Below are 22,745 nucleotides of genomic sequence, written 5' to 3'. Positions count from 1 at the left end.
CACTTCTGTAAGTTGTTGAACAATGGTAAAGTTTGTTTTCCTGTCCCTGTTTAGATAATGGATGAGCTGTCTCTTTAACCCCAGGGCTCATAAACATCTTTACTTTCCCTAATAAACAGGGTGAACTAGATATGGTTCCTCCCTGGCAGAGTTCTTGTATCTGTTTTACAGTTGTGATGTGTTAAGCTTGAGTGACTTTCCTGAAATGTTATGTCCTGGGCATTCTTTGTTTGATTGGTATCCCATGTGAAATAATTTTATGGTGGCTGGGAGAGAGTTGAAGCTACCCCTTAATAAGCAAAATGTTCTATTATGAAAGTGTGGTCACATTCCACACATTCCCTTTTTTTCAAATGGGTGTTTCAGTGACTTATTAGTTTATTGTTGTTTTGTAAGTTTCTACCTGTCCTTGTACTGTAGCACTGGTTAATTAGACATTTCAAACACATCTCTTACATCCTGACAGTTTATTGGGTTTATATGGGTTTATTTACATTACCCATTAAATTTAGATTTTTAAATTAGTGCTGAAGTCCTGGATGGATGGCTGATTTGGATAAAAGAGACAAAGGTACTCATGTCCTTGTCTATATCTTAGAAATATAATAATATATTAATAATAAACTTTATTTTATATAGTGCCTTTAAAGGTGGCTTCTCAAAGCGCTTTACAGGATGACAACAACAATAAAGAAGAATACAACAATAAATAAGAAGAATACACAAGATAAGACACAATTACAATTACAACAATACAACAATAACAATAGAGGAGACCGTGGAAGGTGGTACTAAGAAGAGCAGAGGGGTGAAGAATGGAACCAGTTAAGTAAAGGCTTTTCTGAAGAAGAGGGTTTTGAGTCTGGATTTGAAGGAGTTTAGAGAAGGTGACTCTCTGGCATCCTTGGGCAAAGAGTTCCAGAGCTTGGGGACTCAATGTAGATGGGCTTGGGGGACAGTAAGGAGAGCAAAATTAGAAGAGTGAAGGTTGCGAGGTGGGGAGTAGGGCGATAATAGTTCAGACGGGTATTGAGGTGCCAAGCCATGCAGAGCCTTATAGGTGAGCATGAGGATTTTAAAGTGTACGCGGAATTTGACTGAAAGCCGGTACAAGGACTCCAGGATAGGAGTAATGTGAACACTTGCACTAGACCTGGTCAGGATTCTGGCTGCTGAATTTTGGACATACTGCAGCTTGTTCAGAGTAGATTTAGATACCCCAGCGAGTAGAGCATTGCAGTAGTCAATTCGAGAGAACACAAATATGTTGATCAGCTTTTCAGCCACAGTTAATGATAGCATAGGGCATAGTCTTGCGATATTTCTAAGGTGAAAAAAAGATGTTTTGACAGTATGCTGCACAAGTGGGTCAAATATTAAGACAGAATCCAGCCAGAATATTCTCCTAATTTCATTTTACATTTCTTGGTACTTTTCTGAATTGGAACATATGCTTACAGGATGCACTAGTATATTCAGCAGATTAACCTTTCTCATACAAAATGGTTGTCATGAATGTGGTGTCAGGTATGTGACTGTGGTATGAGGAAGGCAAAGCTATGAGTCTTCCATTGATCCATACAATTTCATGGTCAGGATAAGCACCAGCCTATTCTGGAGGGATTAGACATAATGCAAGACTTGGAGGACGCAACTCTTCTCACCACCTGGACAAGCCAGCAGTCCAACACGGGCATTTTGAGTCCTTATTTATTTTAGAAAAATATTTTTGGGGTATGTATATCCTGTTTTAGTATAGAGCACTTTGTGCAGTACCTTCAGAGAAAATAAATTATATATATATATTATACAAGACCAGCCCCCCTTAAGAATGTCTCATCTTGATACCAACTTTTTTTCCATTTTATGTATGGTCTTCTGTTAATGGTGTGAACTATATGCTGATGTCAGTAATATATTTGTGCCATAACATGCACAAACAGCTACAGTATATGCAGTTGCACTGTCTTGTATATTATGCAGGGAAATGTAAGGAAATTCTAAAAATCCACTGTTCTAGGGATTATTATTGTAACGTACAGGTTCTCTTTAAATCCTGCCTCATAAGATTGTGTGGCTTAGTAAACCTAACCTTGACCAATGGTAGGATTTTCATGTTATGCAGATACTTCAGATGTTTTGTTAAATCAAATGTGATCCCTGATACATTGAGTAACACATTTGTTTGCATTTTATAGTTTAGCCTACTATAAGATTTACAATAACTGGAAAATAGTCACAGTCAGATTTCATTTAGGTAATACACTAAATGTTTTTTTTATCATTTTAAGGTGGAATGTCATGATCAGAAAAAAAATCACATTAAAAAATCTGTGAAAGAATTCAGATATTCATTTTTTTAATGGATACAAATGAGACTAAATTCATTTGCCATATGCATTTGAACACGTTGTTTTCCTTAAAAAAAGAACATTTTCACATCATTATACTGCAGAGAAATTAAAATTAAAGAGTGTTCCATTAATATTTAAATGTTTGCCCATTTAACTTTAACATTTAACATTACGAATGAAAAGGCTCTTCCTTCCTTTAGAGTATATGCAGGGTCTTTTACAGGTCCTTTAAAACCTTTTCCGGAATCCAGAAAGCAGCTTGAAATTCAGTTGTGCTGTTTTATTTAATTTAAAAACTCAGCTGTGACATATTTCTCATTCAGATGTCTAGACATACTGTTAGGTACACTAGAGGCAGGAAAGAACCTAACAATTTCCCAAGATCAAGCACTGAGCTAGCTGAGCTTGATTTTCAATAAGGTGGAATCAGACTGTAGGTGAAAAGTGGAAAGCAAGGGTTTTATTATCATTTAGTTGTGAAATAAGAAAACCTTCAGATGTGATTTAATGAAAAACATATGTGTGTACAGTACATCATTGTTAAACATTTCCATTCCTAATAAAAGCCAATAAGAAAATGTCACACTTCAGTGTTTTTCAAGATATACCCTAAATTATTGATCTTTTAAATGCTGCTATTTTAACAACATACAAGAAAAATGTTCAGAACATGACATTAGTCATTTCAATTAATCAAATAAAAAAACATCCATGCTAGAGCCTACAGACTCATTAGGATGACATTTCTCCGGGCTTCTGTAGATAGAAGAGAACTGAAAGTACATGATTTCCCCTGGGTGTAAACAGAAATATATTAATTGTGCTCTATTTTTGCCTTTAAAGTGGTTACAAAATGCAAGAAACTGGATTTAGCTAGCTATCATTATGTCATCCCAGGGATGCTTAAACTAGTGAAAAGGTTTGTGTGCAGTTCTTGTCTTATGCACTAAAAATGACCCCATGAATGCTACCAGGATTTAACCTTAAGTGCTTAACAGTGCAGCTGCAATAGATATCCTCCAAAATAAATGTACTTCACAGCCACAGTGAAAATTACAGTAAATATATAACCTTTCTGTCTGGCTGTGCCGCCTGTGAGTGGCTGTGAGTGGTAAGTGGATTACTGCACTTGAAAAAAAATCTCCTCAATAGCAGAAATATTGAGTTAAATTATCACAAATCACAAGGTTATTACACTATTGTGCATGGCATTTTTATTTGTCTCCTGGTATTGTACTTAACACTTGGTAGTTGTCATAAAATTAAGCAATCAGATTTTCTTTTAGCTTTATTTATTGTGCAATGCAGAGAGAGTAAACTACATATTTATGTGTAAGGCTTGTGAAAAATACCGGAACAGACTGAAGAATTGTGTCAAAACATTTTCAGTTTACCCAGTAATATTACTTTAAGTGGTAGTGCAGTTGACACTTCAGTGTCATATGTTAAAAATGTGCATTAGTTTGCTTCAGATTCTCTATGAAACCTAAAAATAAATACCAGGTCAGTAATTTCACAGTAATAATGCAAATCATTCAAATCTCATGAAACTATAAACATGAACACGTGTTCTAAAATAGTTATGTCATGAATTGTAATCCTGTGTTAACACAGGAATAATATATTTGGTTGTGACATAATCTGCAATAGTACTTTCTTTTCCAATTTGAAGAAAACCCAAATATAAGGATTTTATAAAGGAGCATGATCATTTTATCTGACTGGACTGGATCACTGAATATGCAATAACAGACAAACCTGAATTTCATGAATACACTGCATGCAGCATAACACTGTACAAAACATCATAGCACCATATCATCACAGTTAAAACAATACTGAAAGAAAAGCAATAAATAAACCAAACAAATCAAATTACAGTGTCATCACAATGACTAAGGTGTCAGTCATCTGGAACTTGGATACATATTTTATGCAATACTTACTAAGTGTCATTATTAATTTGCCTTTAAAGAATATACTATAAGAATGTAAGAATGGTTACAAACAATAGAGGACCATTCATCCATTCATAGCTATCAACTATTAACTGATTGATAGCTGGTAGCTAATAGAGCCAATTGATCTCATTTAACTATTTTGAAAGAAGCCAGGTATTCGTTTTTGATGACATAGCTTGTTTCACACTTTAAACCCTTTGTTAATTAACATGTAAGAATTTTTCTTTTAATTTTGCCAAAGCAGAATCTGCGTACAAAATACATAACTTCATCTTAGGTATAAAGAAAGAACATGAGAGTGGTGGGTTCACTTTATGGATTTTTCATTTTAAATATATTGGTCCCTTAAAAGCAAAGAGGTTCTGTATTTTATACAAAGAAGAGGAATATCACAAGAACTCTAAAATGTCTGTAAATGTCTTTAGATTTTTTTTTTATCTCCGATGTGCCGTAAGCTGAGTTGTGGTAACGTAGACACTTTCCTGGGTGCCGTTAGGATGTGTTTCAGAGGTTGGTCACTCGTTTGATCCAGGGCAGAAAGGCTGATACTTTAGTGTAGACACCAGGTGAGTCCTGTAACCTGCAGGCATGCCCCCAGGATGTCACACCATACACCACCCAAGCTCCTCCAGGCCTTTCGCATACAAGAGGTCCCCCACTGTCCCCTCGACAACTGTCCACCCATTTGTCTTCCTGTGTGTTGCCAGCGCAGAGCATCCTGCTTGTGAACTGGCTCAGGTAGCGTTCCTCGCAGTACCTCTTGTGAAGCACAGAAATGGCCGCCTGCTGAAGGGTTTTGGAATATGTTCTTCCTGTGAATATAAAGAAGCCAAATTCAAGTTCAAATACAGTACCCAACAACTAAAGAAATACCCTACAGAGAATTTGGGAAGATTCCCTTAACACCGTAATCAAAGCACAGTGTGTTATGGATGCCTTGTATGTTCCTCAAAAGCATTCAAACAGAAGCTTCTAGGTGCTTGTAGCCTATTTTTACTCTTATCTGTTATTTCTTATATACTTTCTTTTCAAAGACAGAATGCCAGATCCCTGTGGAATGTTCAATTGCTGAAGCTATTTCTTTACTATAGACCATTTTTTTTACCTTTTCTGTTTTCTCATTGTCTATCTACAGTACATACGTAGTGTGTTTAAAGTGTAGTCTCCCTTGATTAGCTACAAACAAAAAAGTAATGAAAAGTAAATGTCAGTTAGATACTCTGTTAGTGCTAGTATTGCCTACTAAACCATGCAGTTGTTTTTGTTTATCTCACCTATTACCTATTTACCTATTACTTAAAAGTGTCTTCAATAAATTTGCCTTATTATGAAGAAAATTACAAAAGAATCATATCAGACGCACTAACATTTTATTAAGCTTACATAACAATTAACATTGATTAACATTTGTCACTAGGTGTTGATCTAAGTGAGCTCTACTGTGTTTAAAGGTTGATTTGTTGCTAGTAAGTAGCTTGTAGCTGAAAATTTAAGTAATGTATGAAATCCCAGGTCCACTCAGCCTGCTTTCCAAATGAGTACCTGGGGTTGATCCTTCTGTGGTTAATAGGCCGGCCGGAGTGCGATGCTGAGCACATCACCTCCACTTCCAATGTCGGATGGTTGAGAAAAATGTTGGCCCTTGCCCCCTATTCCCCCATGGGGCTTTATGGCCTGAAAAGGGAACCTTACCTACCTACCGTGTAAGCTGAAAATGACCCTGGTGGCCAACCCCAGTGTTATCTGACCAGTTGTCCCCTTCCAGTGGGAGAAGTATGGCGACCAGTGAAGTCTCATAGTTGAACCAGTAATGTCTGGAATATAGGGTTCAACTGGCAATCCAAAAGAAGATAAACTTTATGTATGATTAAAGATGAAGCTGCGTGGAAGTGCATTTATAACGAGAAATATGAGGCACTTCTTTCACCAAAGAATAGTGGGTTACCCAACCTTTTGAAGACAAAACCCTGGCTTCTTTGAAGATGTGGCTGGATGAGGACTTTGGCTCAATCTACTACCAACTACCAAACACACTTCTCATTCATAACCATCCAATGTTCTTAGGATAATTTACTTTAATTTTTTCTTAAAGAGCAGGAAGCGACATTTAGTTTAAAACTGAAAATATATTTTTTCTGCAGATGCAGAGCTAAAATTTACAGAATAGTCATACAATCACTAAGGCCTTAGATCATCTGCAAATACAAAGAAAAACTAAAATCAGTTTATCTGTGGGACCCCTCTAATATGGAAACAAAGGGCCAAATAAGTACTTTTTCCTGAAACAGAAAGCAGCTGTGAAAATACTACAGACAACTCAGCTTAATGAGTGTAAAGAGATCTCCTTAATGTGGAGTTGGAAAAATATCTGTCATAGTCATTTATCTATCCTAAATGACAAGAACATGACTGATGAAGAAACTGAGTAAATAATATCAGTTTCTCTTGAGAATCAATCATGAAGGAGCTGAAAGTGAAGTATTAAAGAGAAAATAATAAGGAGATAAAAGTGCAGCTGGCCTAACAGCCTTCTGCTCACAACACACTGCTACATTCTAATGAGGCCAATCCCAAGACATGAAAGGTTCGTACCAGGTTATTAAGTTACAAAATTCAATTTCCTCTGCTGTGCCTGGCAGGTTCCAGTTTAAAGGTTTATTTGTTTCCATATCACCTGAATTATATGTACTGAACTTCACTTATAGGTCACTTTTTATTTCTCTTGTTAATTACATGTGAAAAGGGCACTGTAATTATTTTGCATACAATATCATGTATAGAATAAACAATATGCTTGTATATCATATTAAGATTTGTGGAACATTATGTGTAATTATTGCCGGTTTAACGTGTCTGTCAGGTCATGAATTCAGCATAGTTAATACATTTTTGGGGTTGTGTTTTATGTGGATAAATAGAGCATTAAAGTTGAATTGCCAGGTTCTACTGAATCAAAGCCCTTGGGGACAAAGAGCTGACATTTGGCCAAAAGTCAAGGACTGGTGCTGACTGATTGCTGGTTAGATTAAAAGCACTTTTATTATTCCATTGTTAGTGCTTTCAACAAATAGATGATAGATGCTGTAAACAGACAAGAAAGGCAATGTGACCGATCACCGTTATTGTTGTGTTCTTTGTTACTCAATTAGTAACTTTGAATACTTGGATTAATACTATTTTTTTCATTTCTTAAATACATTTGCACCCTGTAGCTGCATCAACCAAAGGAAAATGCTCACAACTTCAACAGTCATCCTACAGAAGCTGCTTATAAAGCCTACAATTAATGTCTGTGAAAAGATAACTCAACAAAGTTGTTTCCTTCATTTTAAATTGTCAGAACAGGAAATTAAAGCTGATAATTTGGCAGAACATGGACATGGATTAACAAGTCCTGAACTAAACAAATACAAATGAATACACAGCTGTGTGCATTCTTAACCAACATACTGTAAATGCAGTTCACTCTACTGTTATCTCAATGGTATGTCTTCTTAGACATGTCTTTTTTTAAAACCCATAAATAAAGAAAAGATTCACTAAACCATCTTAATTGATTGCTCTCAACATAACTATCAAGCTAATAATTTGGAGCAGAACAGAAAAATGACATACAGTAAGAGGGAACCCAGGGAATCACTTTGAGGGTAGTATAGACTTTTAAGTATAATTGTGGTACTTTATAAAAGTGAGGCTGCTGTTAGTCTTTCCTAATTTAAACTATCAGCCAGGTTTAAAAGGAACTCTTGATCATGAGAAATAACAATAACAAGGAAATTATGTTAATAAAAGACCAATTTAAAGCTTTTTTCTCTGTGTATGAAAGCTACATGAATGCTCAAATATAAAACATGCACAGTAAAACATTTAAGAGTTGTTTGCTTGTTTTCTGTTTAGTAGACCAAGAAAAAATAAATCTGACTCCCACAACAAGAGTGCTGTTATCTTAGGTTTATGCTCACCTGTATCCCCCCATCCAGTGATAAAGCAGTTTGAGGCCACCTTGAGAACCTTCTCTCTCCTCAGGGGCAAGCAAGCTGGCAGCACATGGCTGCTGAATGACACGCACTTCCCGCTGTGCCCCACCAGCTGCACCAAAGCCAAATCGTAGTCATTGGTGCTGGGTCTATAATTGTTGTGAGGGACAATCTGCTCAATCCCATATTCTGCTTCATACTCCTCTGGCACCAGCGTATGATAGTCTCCCACTCTGACTTTATAGGTCTTTGTGCTGTTTCCATACCTGTAACACACAGAAAGCTGCTACAGTTTCTGAAAGTATATGTAAGAAACTCTGAATAATATTTTAAATTGAAGTTTTGCTTTGTTTGAATTTCAGTAAAATGAAATACTAAAAAGGAGCATTGTAATATATACTTCTTTAATGTGTATACCGTATATACTAATCTTTATATAGGTTTAATGTGTATATGTATTGTATACTGAACATCATTTATAACTGTAAGAAATTCACAATGTTATTATTGGGTAAATGACAAAATTGTTGCACATTTTTTTGAACAGACATTACAGGTATTTATTATTCCTTACTAGGCATGATAACTCAGTATCATTGAAACAAGTAAAGGTTTATTCCATGCTGAAAAGAGAAGAAAAGAAACGTTTCAGCTGTGGAGCCTTCTTTGGGTCTTTTATTTTATTTTCAGAATGGAATAAACCTTTACTTGTTCCTTAGCAGCCTACGCATGCTAACACAGCCACCTGCTTGAACTACAGTACATCATTACCATTGTCATGGAGAGAAAGACACCAAGAGTCTCTTTATACAACACAGACATGATTAAAATGCTCCACATATGGTAAGCATACCTGCCCTTGCAGAAATGCACTTTATCAGAGAAAACAATGTTATAATATAGAATTTGCTTCCAGCTGCAACAGAGCAATGACAATTGCATCTGGTTTTATTGATAGTATTATTGGTACTTAGCACTGAGACTCTACATTTTGATGTGTTCCAGAGGGATTATCAAGATATAATACAGCTTGGCAGAATTTCACTATTCGGCTGCTGTGATATCCCTTGTAGGTGATCATTTCTAGGAGAGTTCTAGGAGAGTAAAACCGATGGTTTTGGACCAGTTGATGAAACAGTACAATGATTAATGCCAAAAGATTGAGCTCCCTTAAATTGGTTCAGCCCTGTGTCTGTTCTCAGTGGAACTATTTCCAGAGCTCTGGAACTCTTTACCCAAGGATATTAGAGAGTCACCTTCTCTAAACTCCTTCAAATCCAGACTCAAAACTTTCTTCTTCAGTAAAGCCTTTACTTAACTGGTTCCATTCTTCACCCCTCTGCTCTTCTTAATACCATCTTCCACGGTCTCCTCTATTGTTATTGTTGTATTGTTGTAATTATAATTGTGTCCTGTCTTGTGAAATTTTCTTATTTATTGTTGTAGTCTTCTTATTTATTGTTATTGTCATCCTGTAAAGCGCTTTGAGAAGCCACCTTTAAAGGCGCTATATAAAATAAAGTTTATTATTATTATTATTATTAACTATTTGGCAGGCATTGGTATTTTTAACTTTAAATATTTGCTTCACAGTTATGACCAGGCTATGCAATGTGCTTTAGCTCTTAAATATTCATGTCTTTCAATGCTAGTTGTTTATAACTAATACCAGCTCAAATTCTGTATTCTGTATATCTAAGTAGTACATGTTAATCAAATACTGAACTATTACTCATATATTCTGGACTGAAACTTCATAAATTTGTGTTGTAATTCAAGTAATAATTTTCTGGACACTCCACTCAAAGCGCTTTACAGGTAATGGGGACCCCCCTCCACCACCACCAATGTGCAGCCCCACCTGGATGATGTGACGGCAGCCATAGTGTGCCAGAACACTCACCACACATCAGCTATCAGTGGGGAGATGAGCAGAGTAATGAAACCAATTCATAGACGGGGATTATTAGGAGGCCATGATTGGTAAGGGCCAATGGAAATTTTGGTAAGGACGCCAGGGTTACACCCCTACTCTTTTCAAGAAACGCCCTGGGATTTTTAATGACCAAAGAGAGAGTCAGGACCTCGGTTTTGTGTCTCATCCGAAGGACGGCGCCCGTTTACAGTATAGTGTCCCTGTCACTATACTGGGGCATCAGTACCCAAATGGACCGCAGGCACCCCCTTTGGCCCCACTAACACCTCTTCCAGCAGCAGCCTTAGTTTTTCCCAGGAGGTCTCCAATCCAGCTACTGACCAGGCTCACACATGCTTAGCTTCAGTGGGTTGCCAGTTGTAAGTACCTGTACAGTATATAGAATACTTTATCCATCATTTAGTTATTAATTTATACAGTACACCTTATACCACGTAGCCATTCCATGCAGTGTATTTATTGGGACAGTATCCATGCAATACAGAATTTGCTGTCGTATATTGAGGTGATATGAAATTTATGATTTTCATGTTATTCTGGACACAACACAGAATAGTCTGTGGTTTACTTCTGAATGAAATGTAATTATGCAAGTACTTTCGTCTGAAGGCACACAAGATAAATCTTGAGATAAAGCTTAATACTGCAACATTTCCACTGTGTGCTGCACTGTATTCTTTACCAGAATGGAAGGGTTCGAGTTTGGGTCACGTCTGTAGTAATTGTGACAGAGCCTGGGATTCCCCAAACAGCAGCCACAATTGACTGAGGTCCACTAAATTAGGTGGAATTAATTGGTCAAGCCTCTCTCAGCTCTCAGAGACACAGTGACCCCTCTGTCTCCCAGGCACTTGCAGGAATGTGGTGTTGTCATTGAGAGATGTGCCTCTTTTTCAATCAACAATGAACCTCCAGTATGGAGCTGTGTTGCCTGTGATGTGTTAAAGGTCAAGGGGCTCAAAGACGGGTGTCACAGGAGTCTGCCTACACTTCTTCAATCTCCCCTGTGTCAGTTTCTAGCTTTCTAAAACAAAAAATAAATGTACATCGCTGGACAGATTAGTTTGAATATACAGAGTCATTAGAAACACAACAATTTATTTTTAGCTTCCAGACGTATAAATGCACAAACGATCAGTAAAAATAAAATAAAAATGGCCTTGACTTCCTTTCCAAATAATCGATTACAAACAACACCTTTGTCTTTTACATACAGTGTATTTGTACAGTAACACGCCCTATATGGTAAAATGGGTTGCAGACATACAGTATCAGTATGAATGTGATTTTGTAATGTTTATGTGTTGCTGTTAACAATGGTGACTATAGAAAGCCAGGGAAATTATGGCTGAACCAAATTGCCATGGCTGACACAAAGTAGGAAGGCGTGCTGAAGGCAATAATATCAATGTCTGCACTATTTAGTGCAGATCACATTGTCCAGTCCTGAATCCAACTCATGACCAGTAACAACCAAGTGCAACCACGAGGTCCATCATAGGGCAACATCAGTATGTCAAACTGAAGCATCTCTTGGATCGACATTGCCCTACATTCTCTATAGTCATCTCCCATAAAGTAAGACAGCATCTCTAGGTTGCTGTCTACAGTTCAATTCAGTCAATTCTGGCACATTGGTAAACAGAGTGTACCACGCACGCAAAATGAAGTATCCTTCACGTTGTGATGTGTTCATAAGTGAACCAATTCGAAGGTGAAAGTTTGATGGTATGTACTACACTATAGTATGGATAGAAATCACACTGAATGATTATTGATGACTCCTTGATTGAGCAACACTATAGAGTGTTCTCACCTCACACATTGCATCTTGGTGTAAACTTTTACATTCACATTTATGCATGGCAACACATGGCCATATACCTCATGCATTTGTCAGACATTCTTGGTAAGGTACATTGTTTGTGAGGTGAGCTGCACTGACCACCATATGCACCCTACACAACCCTCTGAAGTCTGTCTGGATGCACAAGAACGATGTGTGCACTTTTGGGATCCAGAAGCATGTACAATTGCTGAGCTGTGAGCAGCACGTCTTGCTGAGTGGAATATGATATCCTGCTCATGAATGTTCTTATAATGCTGATGCTACTTCAGGTGGGAGCATTGCTAGAAGCAAATGAGATACTGAACTTGTCAATTGAAAAATGCCCCCCCTTGGTACTTAACTTCCTTTGATTTGATAATGGGTTTGAGCATTAATGTGTCGTAAATGTTAGAGCAGTCGATTTGTGCAGTCAATGTTTTCTGCCTCAGACATAAATCAATCTGTATTTCATTCTTGTTTAGTAAGAATTGATGCTAAACTGATTTGTTGCATTTTTTGTGCCTCTCAGTATAAATCCATGGTGGGTTTCAGCATGTGTAATTATATTCTACACAAGACAGTACATGAAAAAGCAGATTTAAGTAGTAATTTAGATAATTTAGTAGTTTTCATGTATTTAGAAGACCATTCGACATTATACTGTTTATTAGGGTATACACTGTAGTTATAATATAAGAGACCAAGACTAAGTTAGTTTATTTCCTGATCACAATTCATCTATCTGAAAAATAAAACATGATACATCAAAAATAGTGACTGTTTCTGCCAGGAAAAGTATCTTGTTACACATTCATACTTCTTCCGGAAATAAATATGCATCTTGGAATCCAAACAACTTCCCACTGCTGGATGGCATTGCACCAGCAAACATTTTTATTTAGTACAGCCAGTGATGGTCTCAGATGACTGTATTAAAAAGCCTAAAGAATTACGAGCACACCGCACTAAAGAAATCATTCTGATTCTGACCTTCAAATCTGATTTCTTTCCAGCACTTGCCCTTTAGTTTTGCTAAACCAGTAAACAAGTACAGACTAACAAGTGCTCATGCAAAAGAAAAAAAAATCCCCTCAACCTGTTAAGCCTTACAACAACCTGGAGCTTATCCTGAAAACAGGGAGGAAAAGATGGAACAACTCCTTGGATGGGACTCCATTGCACTACAGGGCACCCACAGACACAAGCACAATATAAAAACACCAATTAATCTAACGAGCATGGAACATGGGAAGAAACTAGAGCAACTGAAAAACTTTAGCTGGTTATTTAGTATAGGTAGAAACATTAAATTATCTAGTACAAAACGATTAAGAGTGCATATGTGAGTTGTTGCTTTGATTCACTGAATATAGTCCATAATATACAGTATAATATAAAACTGAATATATTCAGACCTACCATATTTAATAGCTTAGTACTCTTATCTCAGTTGTTTTCCATTCATGTCCTCTACTGCAATTGACCAGGGTAATGTTAGAAAGAACATCTTCAGTCTTAGTTGTGAATAACTAAGCAATCACTTTTGAAATAAGGCAAAATCTCTAGGACTCTTAAATACACTAAAAACAATAATATCACACATTAGTTCACCATATTACATTTTAAATGTACATTCACCAGGAATAACAATACCCAGGATTTAAGCATATTGACAGGTTTATTGAGTGTTTTGGTCACCGTTTTGGTTTAACCTGCTTGACATTTGTAAAGGAAAAGACCAGGTAATAATAGTTATGGAGATTTAAGAAATTACTGCTGTGAAAAGGATTTTAAGGAACAGGCAAGGTAGAATCTTATACTTCCGTTATGCTTGGATAACGGCCAGTTAAAAGCATGATGCATAAAAATAATATGTCACCCGTTTAATATTTCCCTGTACATATAATACAGTATTGCTGTCATCAGTCTATTTATATAAACCTTCTGATGTACAAAACACATTGAACGTTGAAGCTTAATCATAGTCTGCAACCAAATGATTCAATTTGTTTATATCATGAAAAACCTTATTTTGTTTTTATTTTATTCAGCCCCTTTCATGATTTTGTTCTGAGATTGCACAAGTATAATAATACATTAAAAATATCAATGTACAGAGAGGAAGAAAGACTGGTAGATTTGATCATTATATACAATTGGGCACAGAAGGCAACAGTTGAAATTAATTCCAATATCATCTTGGCAGATGTTCTACTCAGACGCAAAGGTCATTATAAAATATGCAATATATTTTCAATGTAATTCACTTCACATGGCAAAAGCACTGAAACGTTTGCAACTCATTTAGTTAATGAGATGTTTAAAATACTCCATGTGCTCAACTATAGTCCCACATTACCCCATCTATGAATTGACTTAATTCTCTGCTCTCCTCCCCACTGATAGCTGATATGTGGTGAGCGTTCTGGCGCACTATGGCTGCCGTCGCATCATCCAGGTGGGGCTGCACATTGGTGGTGGTAGTGGAGGGGGGTCCCCATTACCTGTAAAGTGCTTTGAGTGGAGTGTCCAGAAAAGCACTATATAAGTGTAAGCAATTATTATTATTATTATTATTATTATTATTATTATTATTATTATGATAATTAAGTTAGTTAGCTACATTAAGTAGCTTATTGAAGGGTTCTTTAAAAGTTCTTTAGAGTACATTTCTGGTACTAATAATACAGTGAATAGATGATGCACTAGTCTGCTGGTATCGGAACAATTTGTGTTGTATTAGTCTCCCTCTGTTGGCAGCACAGTGGCACAGTGGTTTGCATTGCTGCCTTGCAGCACTGAGGCCCTAAGTTTAATTTCTGGGGCTGTTATCTGCATGGCGTTTTTATGTACTCATGGGTTGATGGGTGCTCAGGTTTCCTCCCATAGTCTAAAAACATGCTGGTAGGTTAACTGGCTTCTGTAAATTGGCCCTGGTTTGAGTGTGTGCATGTTTGTATCTGTACGATATGTGCTGTGTCTGTATAGCACGTGCCATGTGTTGGACTGGCGTCCTATCCAGTGTGAATCTCGCTTTGTGCCCAATGCTTCCTGGGATAGGCTCCCAGCCATAGTGACCCTGAATTCCGTAAGCAGTTACTGAAAGTGATGTGATATGATAGGCTCAATCTAAATACGGTACAGTAGTTCCCTAGAAATGTTACACCTTCTGTATCCTAAGTACTGTACATCAATAGTCAGATCTAAAAAATATAATGTATTTAATGACATATATTTATAATGATAAAAAAGAATTGATTGTAGCAGTTAGACATTATTTTCATTTTTTTAAACCATGCATACTGCACTTAACTATGCCATATATTTTCTGTTCATTGCAGCAAAAGAGAGTTAGGATTCATACTGTAAGTATCCAGGTTGTGAATAGTTACTTTTAACATTTGCTAGAATTCAGTAAAATTGGAAGATATACAGTGCCTTGCGAAAGTATTCGGCCCCCTTGAACTTTTCAACCTTTTGCCACATTTCAGGCTTCAAACATAAAGATATAAATTTTTTATTTTATGTGAAGAATCACCAACAAGTGGGACACAATTGTGAAGTGGAACGAAATCTATTGGATTTTTGAAACTTTTTTAACTAATAAAAAAATGAAAAGTGGGGCGTGCAAAATTATTCGGCCCCCTTGCGTTAATACTTTGTAGAGCCACCTTTTGCTGCGATTACAGCTGCAAGTCGCTTGGGGTATGTCTCTATCAGTTTTGCACATCGAGAGACTGAAATTCTTGCCCATTCTTCCTTGCAAAACAGCTCGAGCTCAGTGAGGTTGGATGGAGAGCGTTTGTGAACAGCAGTTTTCAGCTCTTTCCACAGATTCTCGATTGGATTCAGGTCTGGACTTTGACTTGGCCATTCAAACACCTGGATACGTTTATTTGTGAACCATTCCTTTGTAGATTTTGCTGTATGTTTGGGATCATTGTCTTGTTGGAAGATAAATCTCCGTCCCAGTTTCAGGTCTTTTGCAGACTCCAACAGGTTTTCATCCAGAATGGTCCTGTATTTGGCTGCATCCATCTTCCCCTCAATTTTAACCATCTTCCCTGTCCCTGCTGAAGAAAAGCAGGCCCAAACCATGATGCTGCCACCACCATGTTTGACAGTGGGGATGGTGTGTTGAGGGTGATGAGCTGTGTTGCTTTTACGCCAAACATATCGTTTTGCATTGTGGCCAAAAAGTTCGATTTTGGTTTCATCTGACCAGAGCACCTTCTTCCACATGTTTGGGGTGTCTCCCAGGTGGCTTGTGGCAAACTTTAGACGAGACTTTTTATGGATATCTTTGAGAAATGGCTTTCTTCTTGCCACTCTTCCATAAAGGCCAGATTTGTGCAGTGTAAGACTGATTGTTGTCCTATGGACAGACTCTCCCACCTCAGCTGTAGTTCTCTGCAGTTCATCCAGAGTGATCATGGGCCTCTTGGCTGCATCTCTGATCAGTCTTCTCCTTGTCTGAGCTGAAAGTTTAGAGGGACGGCCAGGTCTTGGTAGATTTGCAGTGGTCTGATACTCCTTCCATTTCAAGATGATCGCTTGCACAGTGCTCCTTGTGATGTTTGAAGCTTGGGAAATCTTTTTGTATCCAAATCCGGCTTTAAACTTCTCCACAACAGTATTACGGACCTGCCTGGTGTGTTCCTTGGTCTTCATGATGCTCTCTGCGCTTTCAACAGAACCTTGAGACTATCACAGAGCAGGTGCATTTATACAGAGACTTGATTACACACAGGTGGATTCTATTTATCACCATCAGTCATTTAGGACAACATTGGATCATTCAGAGATCCTCGCTGAACTTCTGGAGTGAGTTTGCTGCACTGAAAGTAAAGGGGCCGAATAATTTTGCACGCCCCACTTTTCATTTTTTTATTAGTTAAAAAAGTTTCAAAAATCCAATAGATTTCGTTCCACTTCACAATTGTGTCCCACTTGTTGGTGATTCTTCACATAAAATAAAAAATTTATATCTTTATGTTTGAAGCCTGAAATGTGGCAAAAGGTTGAAAAGTTCAAGGGGGCCGAATACTTTCGCAAGGCACTGTATCAACAACTGTGTAACATTTAACAAGTATTTATTACACTTAATAAAAAGTGTATAAAATGAAGCTTGCCAAATCTTTTGTGTGCAAATGTGTAAGCAGTATAAGCTATGGATTATGCATTATGCCTTCTTATTTACCAGGGCGGACACAGATATTGGAACCTAAGAAAAGTGGGAGCGAAGAATGTACCTCTGGCTTTGTGATTAATTTTGGGGCCAAGTGACTTAGGAACAAATCATAACTGAGACTACTAGGTAGCTCATCATGCTCCAAGGCTGATGACCTCATTCACTTATTTGTCTATTTGCCTCTGATTGGTTATTATTATATAACAACTATTTTTAACTAAAATAATCACTTTATTATTACATACCCACCATATATGTCATGTTACCACCTCAAGCCAAGAAGGCAGTATGTTCTAACGTTTTCTATTCTCTCTTATAAATCAGGAACCAAAGGAAAACAAAATTAATGAAAATGTTTGCTTTTTTTAAAGACTTGTACTCAGGTATATATGACAATTAAATTGAACTTGAACTTGAAGATACATAAGGTAGTATGAAGTAGTTCAAGTAGGGAGCTGCGACAGCATGAGTAGGCTGCAAAAGAACAGGTAAGGAAAAAAGGAAACATAATGTTTCGTCTGTGTGTCATGTATGTTTTGAAAGTCACAGCACAATGTCTTGCAAGAAGGAACAGAAGAGTTTTCTTTTCTTACAAGTTGTAAACAAAACCATTAGCGATAACCACTTCTCTGCCCTTGATTCATCTAGGTGTTTTTTGGACAGGATAGAGTTAGCCTAATGCGCCGGGCTGTTGAGAGAGCCGAAAGGAAAGCCTGACCTCTTGAAGCAGTGGGCTGAAGTGAGAACCCAGCAGCTGCTGATGAGCGTGGCTCCGCACACAAGCCTCCCTTCTCCTTGTGAGTTTCGAAGACGAATGGCAGCCTGCCATGGCCACCCCCCCCTGAAAGGCACAGTATGCCCATACAGTACACAGCGAGTAACACCAAATAAACCTTTAATATGTTTTGTCTCTATGTTGCATTAATTTGAACTTTGCTAAACTAATGATAACTTTTTTGAGTTGTGCAGAACATGGGAGAGAATGAAAAGTCTAAGCTTAAGGTGTTTTTTTAGATTTCTGTTCAGCTTTTCTTTGTATTCACCTTCTCTTCACAATGTTTCTCAATTTCTATACACAGCTACCGCTACAGTGCTGTTTTCTCAATGAGGTATACTTAGGGATCTCAGTTTTCTCTTCTAATTACTTGCCACTTAAAAGTATGAGAACAGAAACTAGTGCAATTGGTTTTGTTGACCTAATACACAGATTCAGTTCTGTAATTCTAACCAAACTGATTTAATATTATAAGTTCTTTTATTTTTTATTTATATACAGCAATTTAATTTGTGATAATTTATACTGTATATACAAACTATTCATATATTTTAACCAAAGTACTCAGAGCTTTGTTAGCACAGATTTAATTATGTAATCACAAAACACACCTCTTTTCATACATGTCTTGAATTTTCTTTAAGTAGCAAGGTTTCAAGAAGACATCTCAAATGCCTTTACTTCTTATAAAAAAGACAAGTGTGCATGAAACCTTGCTTTGAATTGGTTTTCCTAGCTTCCTTTCAACCACTTCTAATGAGGAGTTATGTAAATGCATGCTGATTTCATAGTAGCTGAATTGTATTTGTGAGAAAAAGGAAAAAAAATACACATGGGGATATGTTGTATTAATCCTGATATAAATTTTTCATTTTGTAAACTTCCATCTTACCTTAAGGAATTCTCTCCACCAATAATCCTCTTCTGGCGGGTGTGCACTAATCGCAAGCCACAAACTGAAGCACCATGGTCTACGAGACAAATGCAAATTGCTTTATACCATGCAGAGAATACATTAAACAGAAACTGTAATTACACTATTGTAATTACAGTATTTAAGGATTCAACATTTTTTTCTAATTTCTTGCAATAGCTATAAAAATGTGTAATACTTTATAAATCAGGGAGAGATTTCTACAGATTGCATTCCAAAGTAAACACTGGATACTTACTTGAGGAGTTTTCTAGGAAAATTAAGAAAAATAATGTATTTGTATTCCATGCTAAAAGAATACATTAATGTATTAATTTGGTCTTGTACATCATGAGAGTACTCATTATCCTATTCTGTTTTAAGTCTTAAAATATATACTTCATGCAGACTGTAACATGGAAAATATGATTGCTTAATCTCACCCACACAGAAGGGATCAGGTTTTTTCAATCTCTTTGAAGCTGAAGCTCCACAAGCTACAGCAAATCTTTAGATAACCATTTGTTTTCCACTTGAAAGTGGGAAATGTTAAATCTTAAAAGCATTTTTTTAATGTGTGGAATTTCTGAGTAAATGCCAGTTAAATTACAACTAACCAACATCGGTAAAATCTGGTTTGAATAGAATATGACAAATATTTTTCCAGCAAAATAAGTTTAACAAACAGCTACGATACATAGCCTCCTAGAAAAAAAAAAGCATTTTGCTTCCAACTTGCCTTGCTTTTTTACTGAAATAATTACATTAATCATTGACCTTGGAATTTTGGTAATATGCTATTTAGAAACATATTCCAATGTTCAAGGCTCTGTTGTCCCTGTGAATTGATTAGAATTACACACCACCTTTTATCTTCTCTGTATCTTCACCATAGTCACAGATCACTCCTGCGTCCTCACTGTGTCGACAGTTATGTGTCCCAATCGGCTGCTTGATACAGTCAGAAAGGGATCTCTCGGTCCCTGAGCACTTCACATTATCGATATGAATAGGTCCTTTGCCTTCCCCAAAATATGCCATGGTTCGAGCTTTAGCTAAACCCCTGAAGAAATAAAACTTGTTTTAAAATACAGTCAAGGCAGATATCAATAATCTATGGTAAGAAGAGGTTATAAAACTATTCTCAGTAATATCTTAACTATTGCCATTTCCTAATAACATTTGGTCTAAATCAGGCTAAATCGAAATTCATGCTGCTATAGTTCGGAAGAGCAGAAAAAAGGTATGACTGTACAGACTCATAACCAGTTCAGATTATAGGAGAGAAACAGGCATCAGAGCCATTCTTCTCACAGGCAAGTAAAAGAACAGGCAACCCAGATACCTTCCTCTCTGAGACCAGGCAGAGGCTGAAACTATGCCCAAATCAGCTAACCTGCCCAACCCGAGCCAAAAAGATGTTAAATATTGAGGGCCCTTGCTGTAAGCAAATTGAAAAAATATACAGCACTCTTGCTCTTTTTGTCTTACATTTGTCTTTGTATAATGTATAATGGGTTCCTTTGTTCTTTACCCAAAAAAGTTTCCAAAAACAGGGTTCCTGGCCATTTCTGTATTTAAGGATCAGGCTGATCGACTATACACATTTCTAAAGGTAGTAAAATAAATATTAGACAACTGATTAAAGGACTTAATTATATGCTTCACTGTACATTAAATTAGCTTAAGTAACTATAGTATTTAATTTACTGTACAAAGAGCTACTGTAGAAATACACGTTAAAGAAAATCTCAAAGAAAAGTGTGTCAATCAAAGATTCTACAAACTAATTTTCAACATTTTGTTCTCAGAAAGATGACTTATTGTGTTGATTTTCAGTGCAAGATAGATTTTGGCACAGGCAACCCTTTACATGAAACTGCCTAAACAAAAGTAACTCTAACATATTTTAATGACTTCTTAGTTATGTTTTCCAGATGTACTATTATATGAAAGACAAATTTGGGATAGCAGATTTTCAAAAAATACAGTTGGGTCTCCTGTTTTTGAAAACTTACCCATTGGAGAACAGACTCATTCAATCTTAATACTTTTTGGAACTGAAATCAAAACCCAGGTCTTTTGAAGAGAATTAATGACAATAATGCTGAATGATTATAATCATAAAAATACTGATGTCCTGATATGTATTGGCACACACCCAACTTTCAGCTGTATTTCTCAATGGTGAAATAATTACAGAAACTGCTCATTTTGACAATCATGCTCATTGCGTGACAGTAGTTCAACTTTGCAATGAGAAGGAATTTCCTGTCCAGAAGGACACACCAGTAGAAATCATTGCTTTGGAAAGAAGAACAGAAGAAACACAACTCAAAGGACTAAAGTACCAAATTCTACTACATTTTTAAATTATTTCATTGTAATAAAATCATATGAATGCACACATTTAAAATCTGAATAGACAATGATTCAAAACTGAGTTATTGTAGTCTTTAGGAGTGAACACAGTATTATTACTATTATTCTGTAGAAATACACATTAACCAATCTGAACATTTCAAACAATTGATATAGGTTTAGATATATATGTTTACAATTTACACAATTTTATATATCTCCTAATCATCACATTGGCAAGTTGGTCCCACAGACACTCCATTGAACTTGAGATCAGTTGGAAAAGTTGCCCAAGGTAAGACCATCACATTGTTTTCCTGAAATTTCCGGAAAAAAACATGCTGCCATGGACAAAACATCCTGGAGGGAATCCCCCTCACAACAAATTCCGGCATTGTAGACAAAAGACAAAAAACAGCACATAAAGAAAAAACTGTTGAAATTGTACTTTAAAACATGAGTTTAATGCTAGAAGATCGACATTTCTAGGTTGGATTGCTGGAACAGAAAGCTATGGGTTCAAGGACTTTGTCAATGTATCACTGAGAAGTAGGGTTGCCCTGCATCTGTGTCAAAAGCCCTGTATTAATGGAGTCACCTGTTGGCTTTAACAGCAAGAGGCATCATAACACACCAAAATATCTCCTCACATTTTATGTTCTGTCAGGTTCTGTCAGTGGCAAGACCACATTCATCTCTCTGCCACTATCTCAATTTTGACTTGTACAGAAGACACATTTTCATTTCTCATTTTGCTGTTACTTGTTCTTTTTATGTTTTCAAAACCACAGTGACTCCAACACTAAATAACAGTAATCAAGCTTTAAATAGGAAAATCTCGTTAATATATATATATAACAAATTCAAATATACAGACATTTCTGCTATAGTACAATAGGCGCGTTGCTGTCAAACACTGTGATTTACAAAACCTTGTTATAGAACCATTCAATGGGAATTAAGGGGTTAGGAGGTAGAGACTTTGGATTCACAATAAGGAAGATATTTTTTTACAGTCATTAGACATATTATTAGATGAAATGTATTACTTCTGCATATGTGTTTTTAAGAAAACTATAAATAGAAAATGGTGAAAAATGATAAAATAAGCCATAATAGTCAGTAATAAGTAATAGTCAGAGATAATAGTGTTTAGAGTCAGCGATGAAGGAGGGTGGAACAACATTTTTCATAAGGAGCTTTATCAATACACACAACTAATCCCAGTAGTATGAATTATATCACGTTTTTTTATTTCTCTCAAATTGCTGTATAACATTAATCTTTTGTTTCAGAGTAAAATTTGCTCTACTTTTCATTTGCAGCAGACACACTAGCAGAGTGCTTCATACCCTTGCCACTCATTGGAACAGTAATATTGAAATATATTGCAAAGGAACAAGTAATAGGTTTATTCCATGCTGAAAAAAAGAAGAAGAAAGAGAACAC

At 36.5% G+C, this 22,745-nt stretch overlaps 1 protein-coding gene across 3 annotated transcripts in view; it reads right to left on the bottom strand.

Annotated features, from left to right (window-relative positions):
* Positions 1-2,792: 2,792 nt before the first annotated feature.
* prss12 (serine protease 12) overlaps positions 2,793-22,745 on the bottom strand; it is a 41,445-nt gene continuing 21,492 nt past the window's right edge. For 2 of the 3 annotated variants that reach the window (XM_015343995.2, XM_015343994.2), the window contains exons 9-13: positions 19,799-19,998; positions 18,915-18,993; positions 17,966-18,088; positions 8,278-8,558; positions 2,793-5,127 (exon numbers count right to left, since the gene is read on the bottom strand). In XM_015343995.2, the coding sequence (XP_015199481.1) occupies positions 4,820-5,127; positions 8,278-8,558; positions 17,966-18,088; positions 18,915-18,993; positions 19,799-19,998 (991 nt within the window). In that variant the 3' untranslated portion in view covers positions 2,793-4,819. The remainder of the gene's footprint in view (positions 5,128-8,277; positions 8,559-17,965; positions 18,089-18,914; positions 18,994-19,798; positions 19,999-22,745) is intronic. The other variant, XM_006629210.3, reaches the window with a different exon arrangement.

Source organism: Lepisosteus oculatus, chromosome 1, assembly GCF_040954835.1.
Source record: "Lepisosteus oculatus isolate fLepOcu1 chromosome 1, fLepOcu1.hap2, whole genome shotgun sequence".
Taxonomy (NCBI): Eukaryota; Metazoa; Chordata; class Actinopteri; order Semionotiformes; family Lepisosteidae; genus Lepisosteus; species Lepisosteus oculatus.
This window is presented reverse-complemented; position numbering and strand designations above follow the sequence as displayed.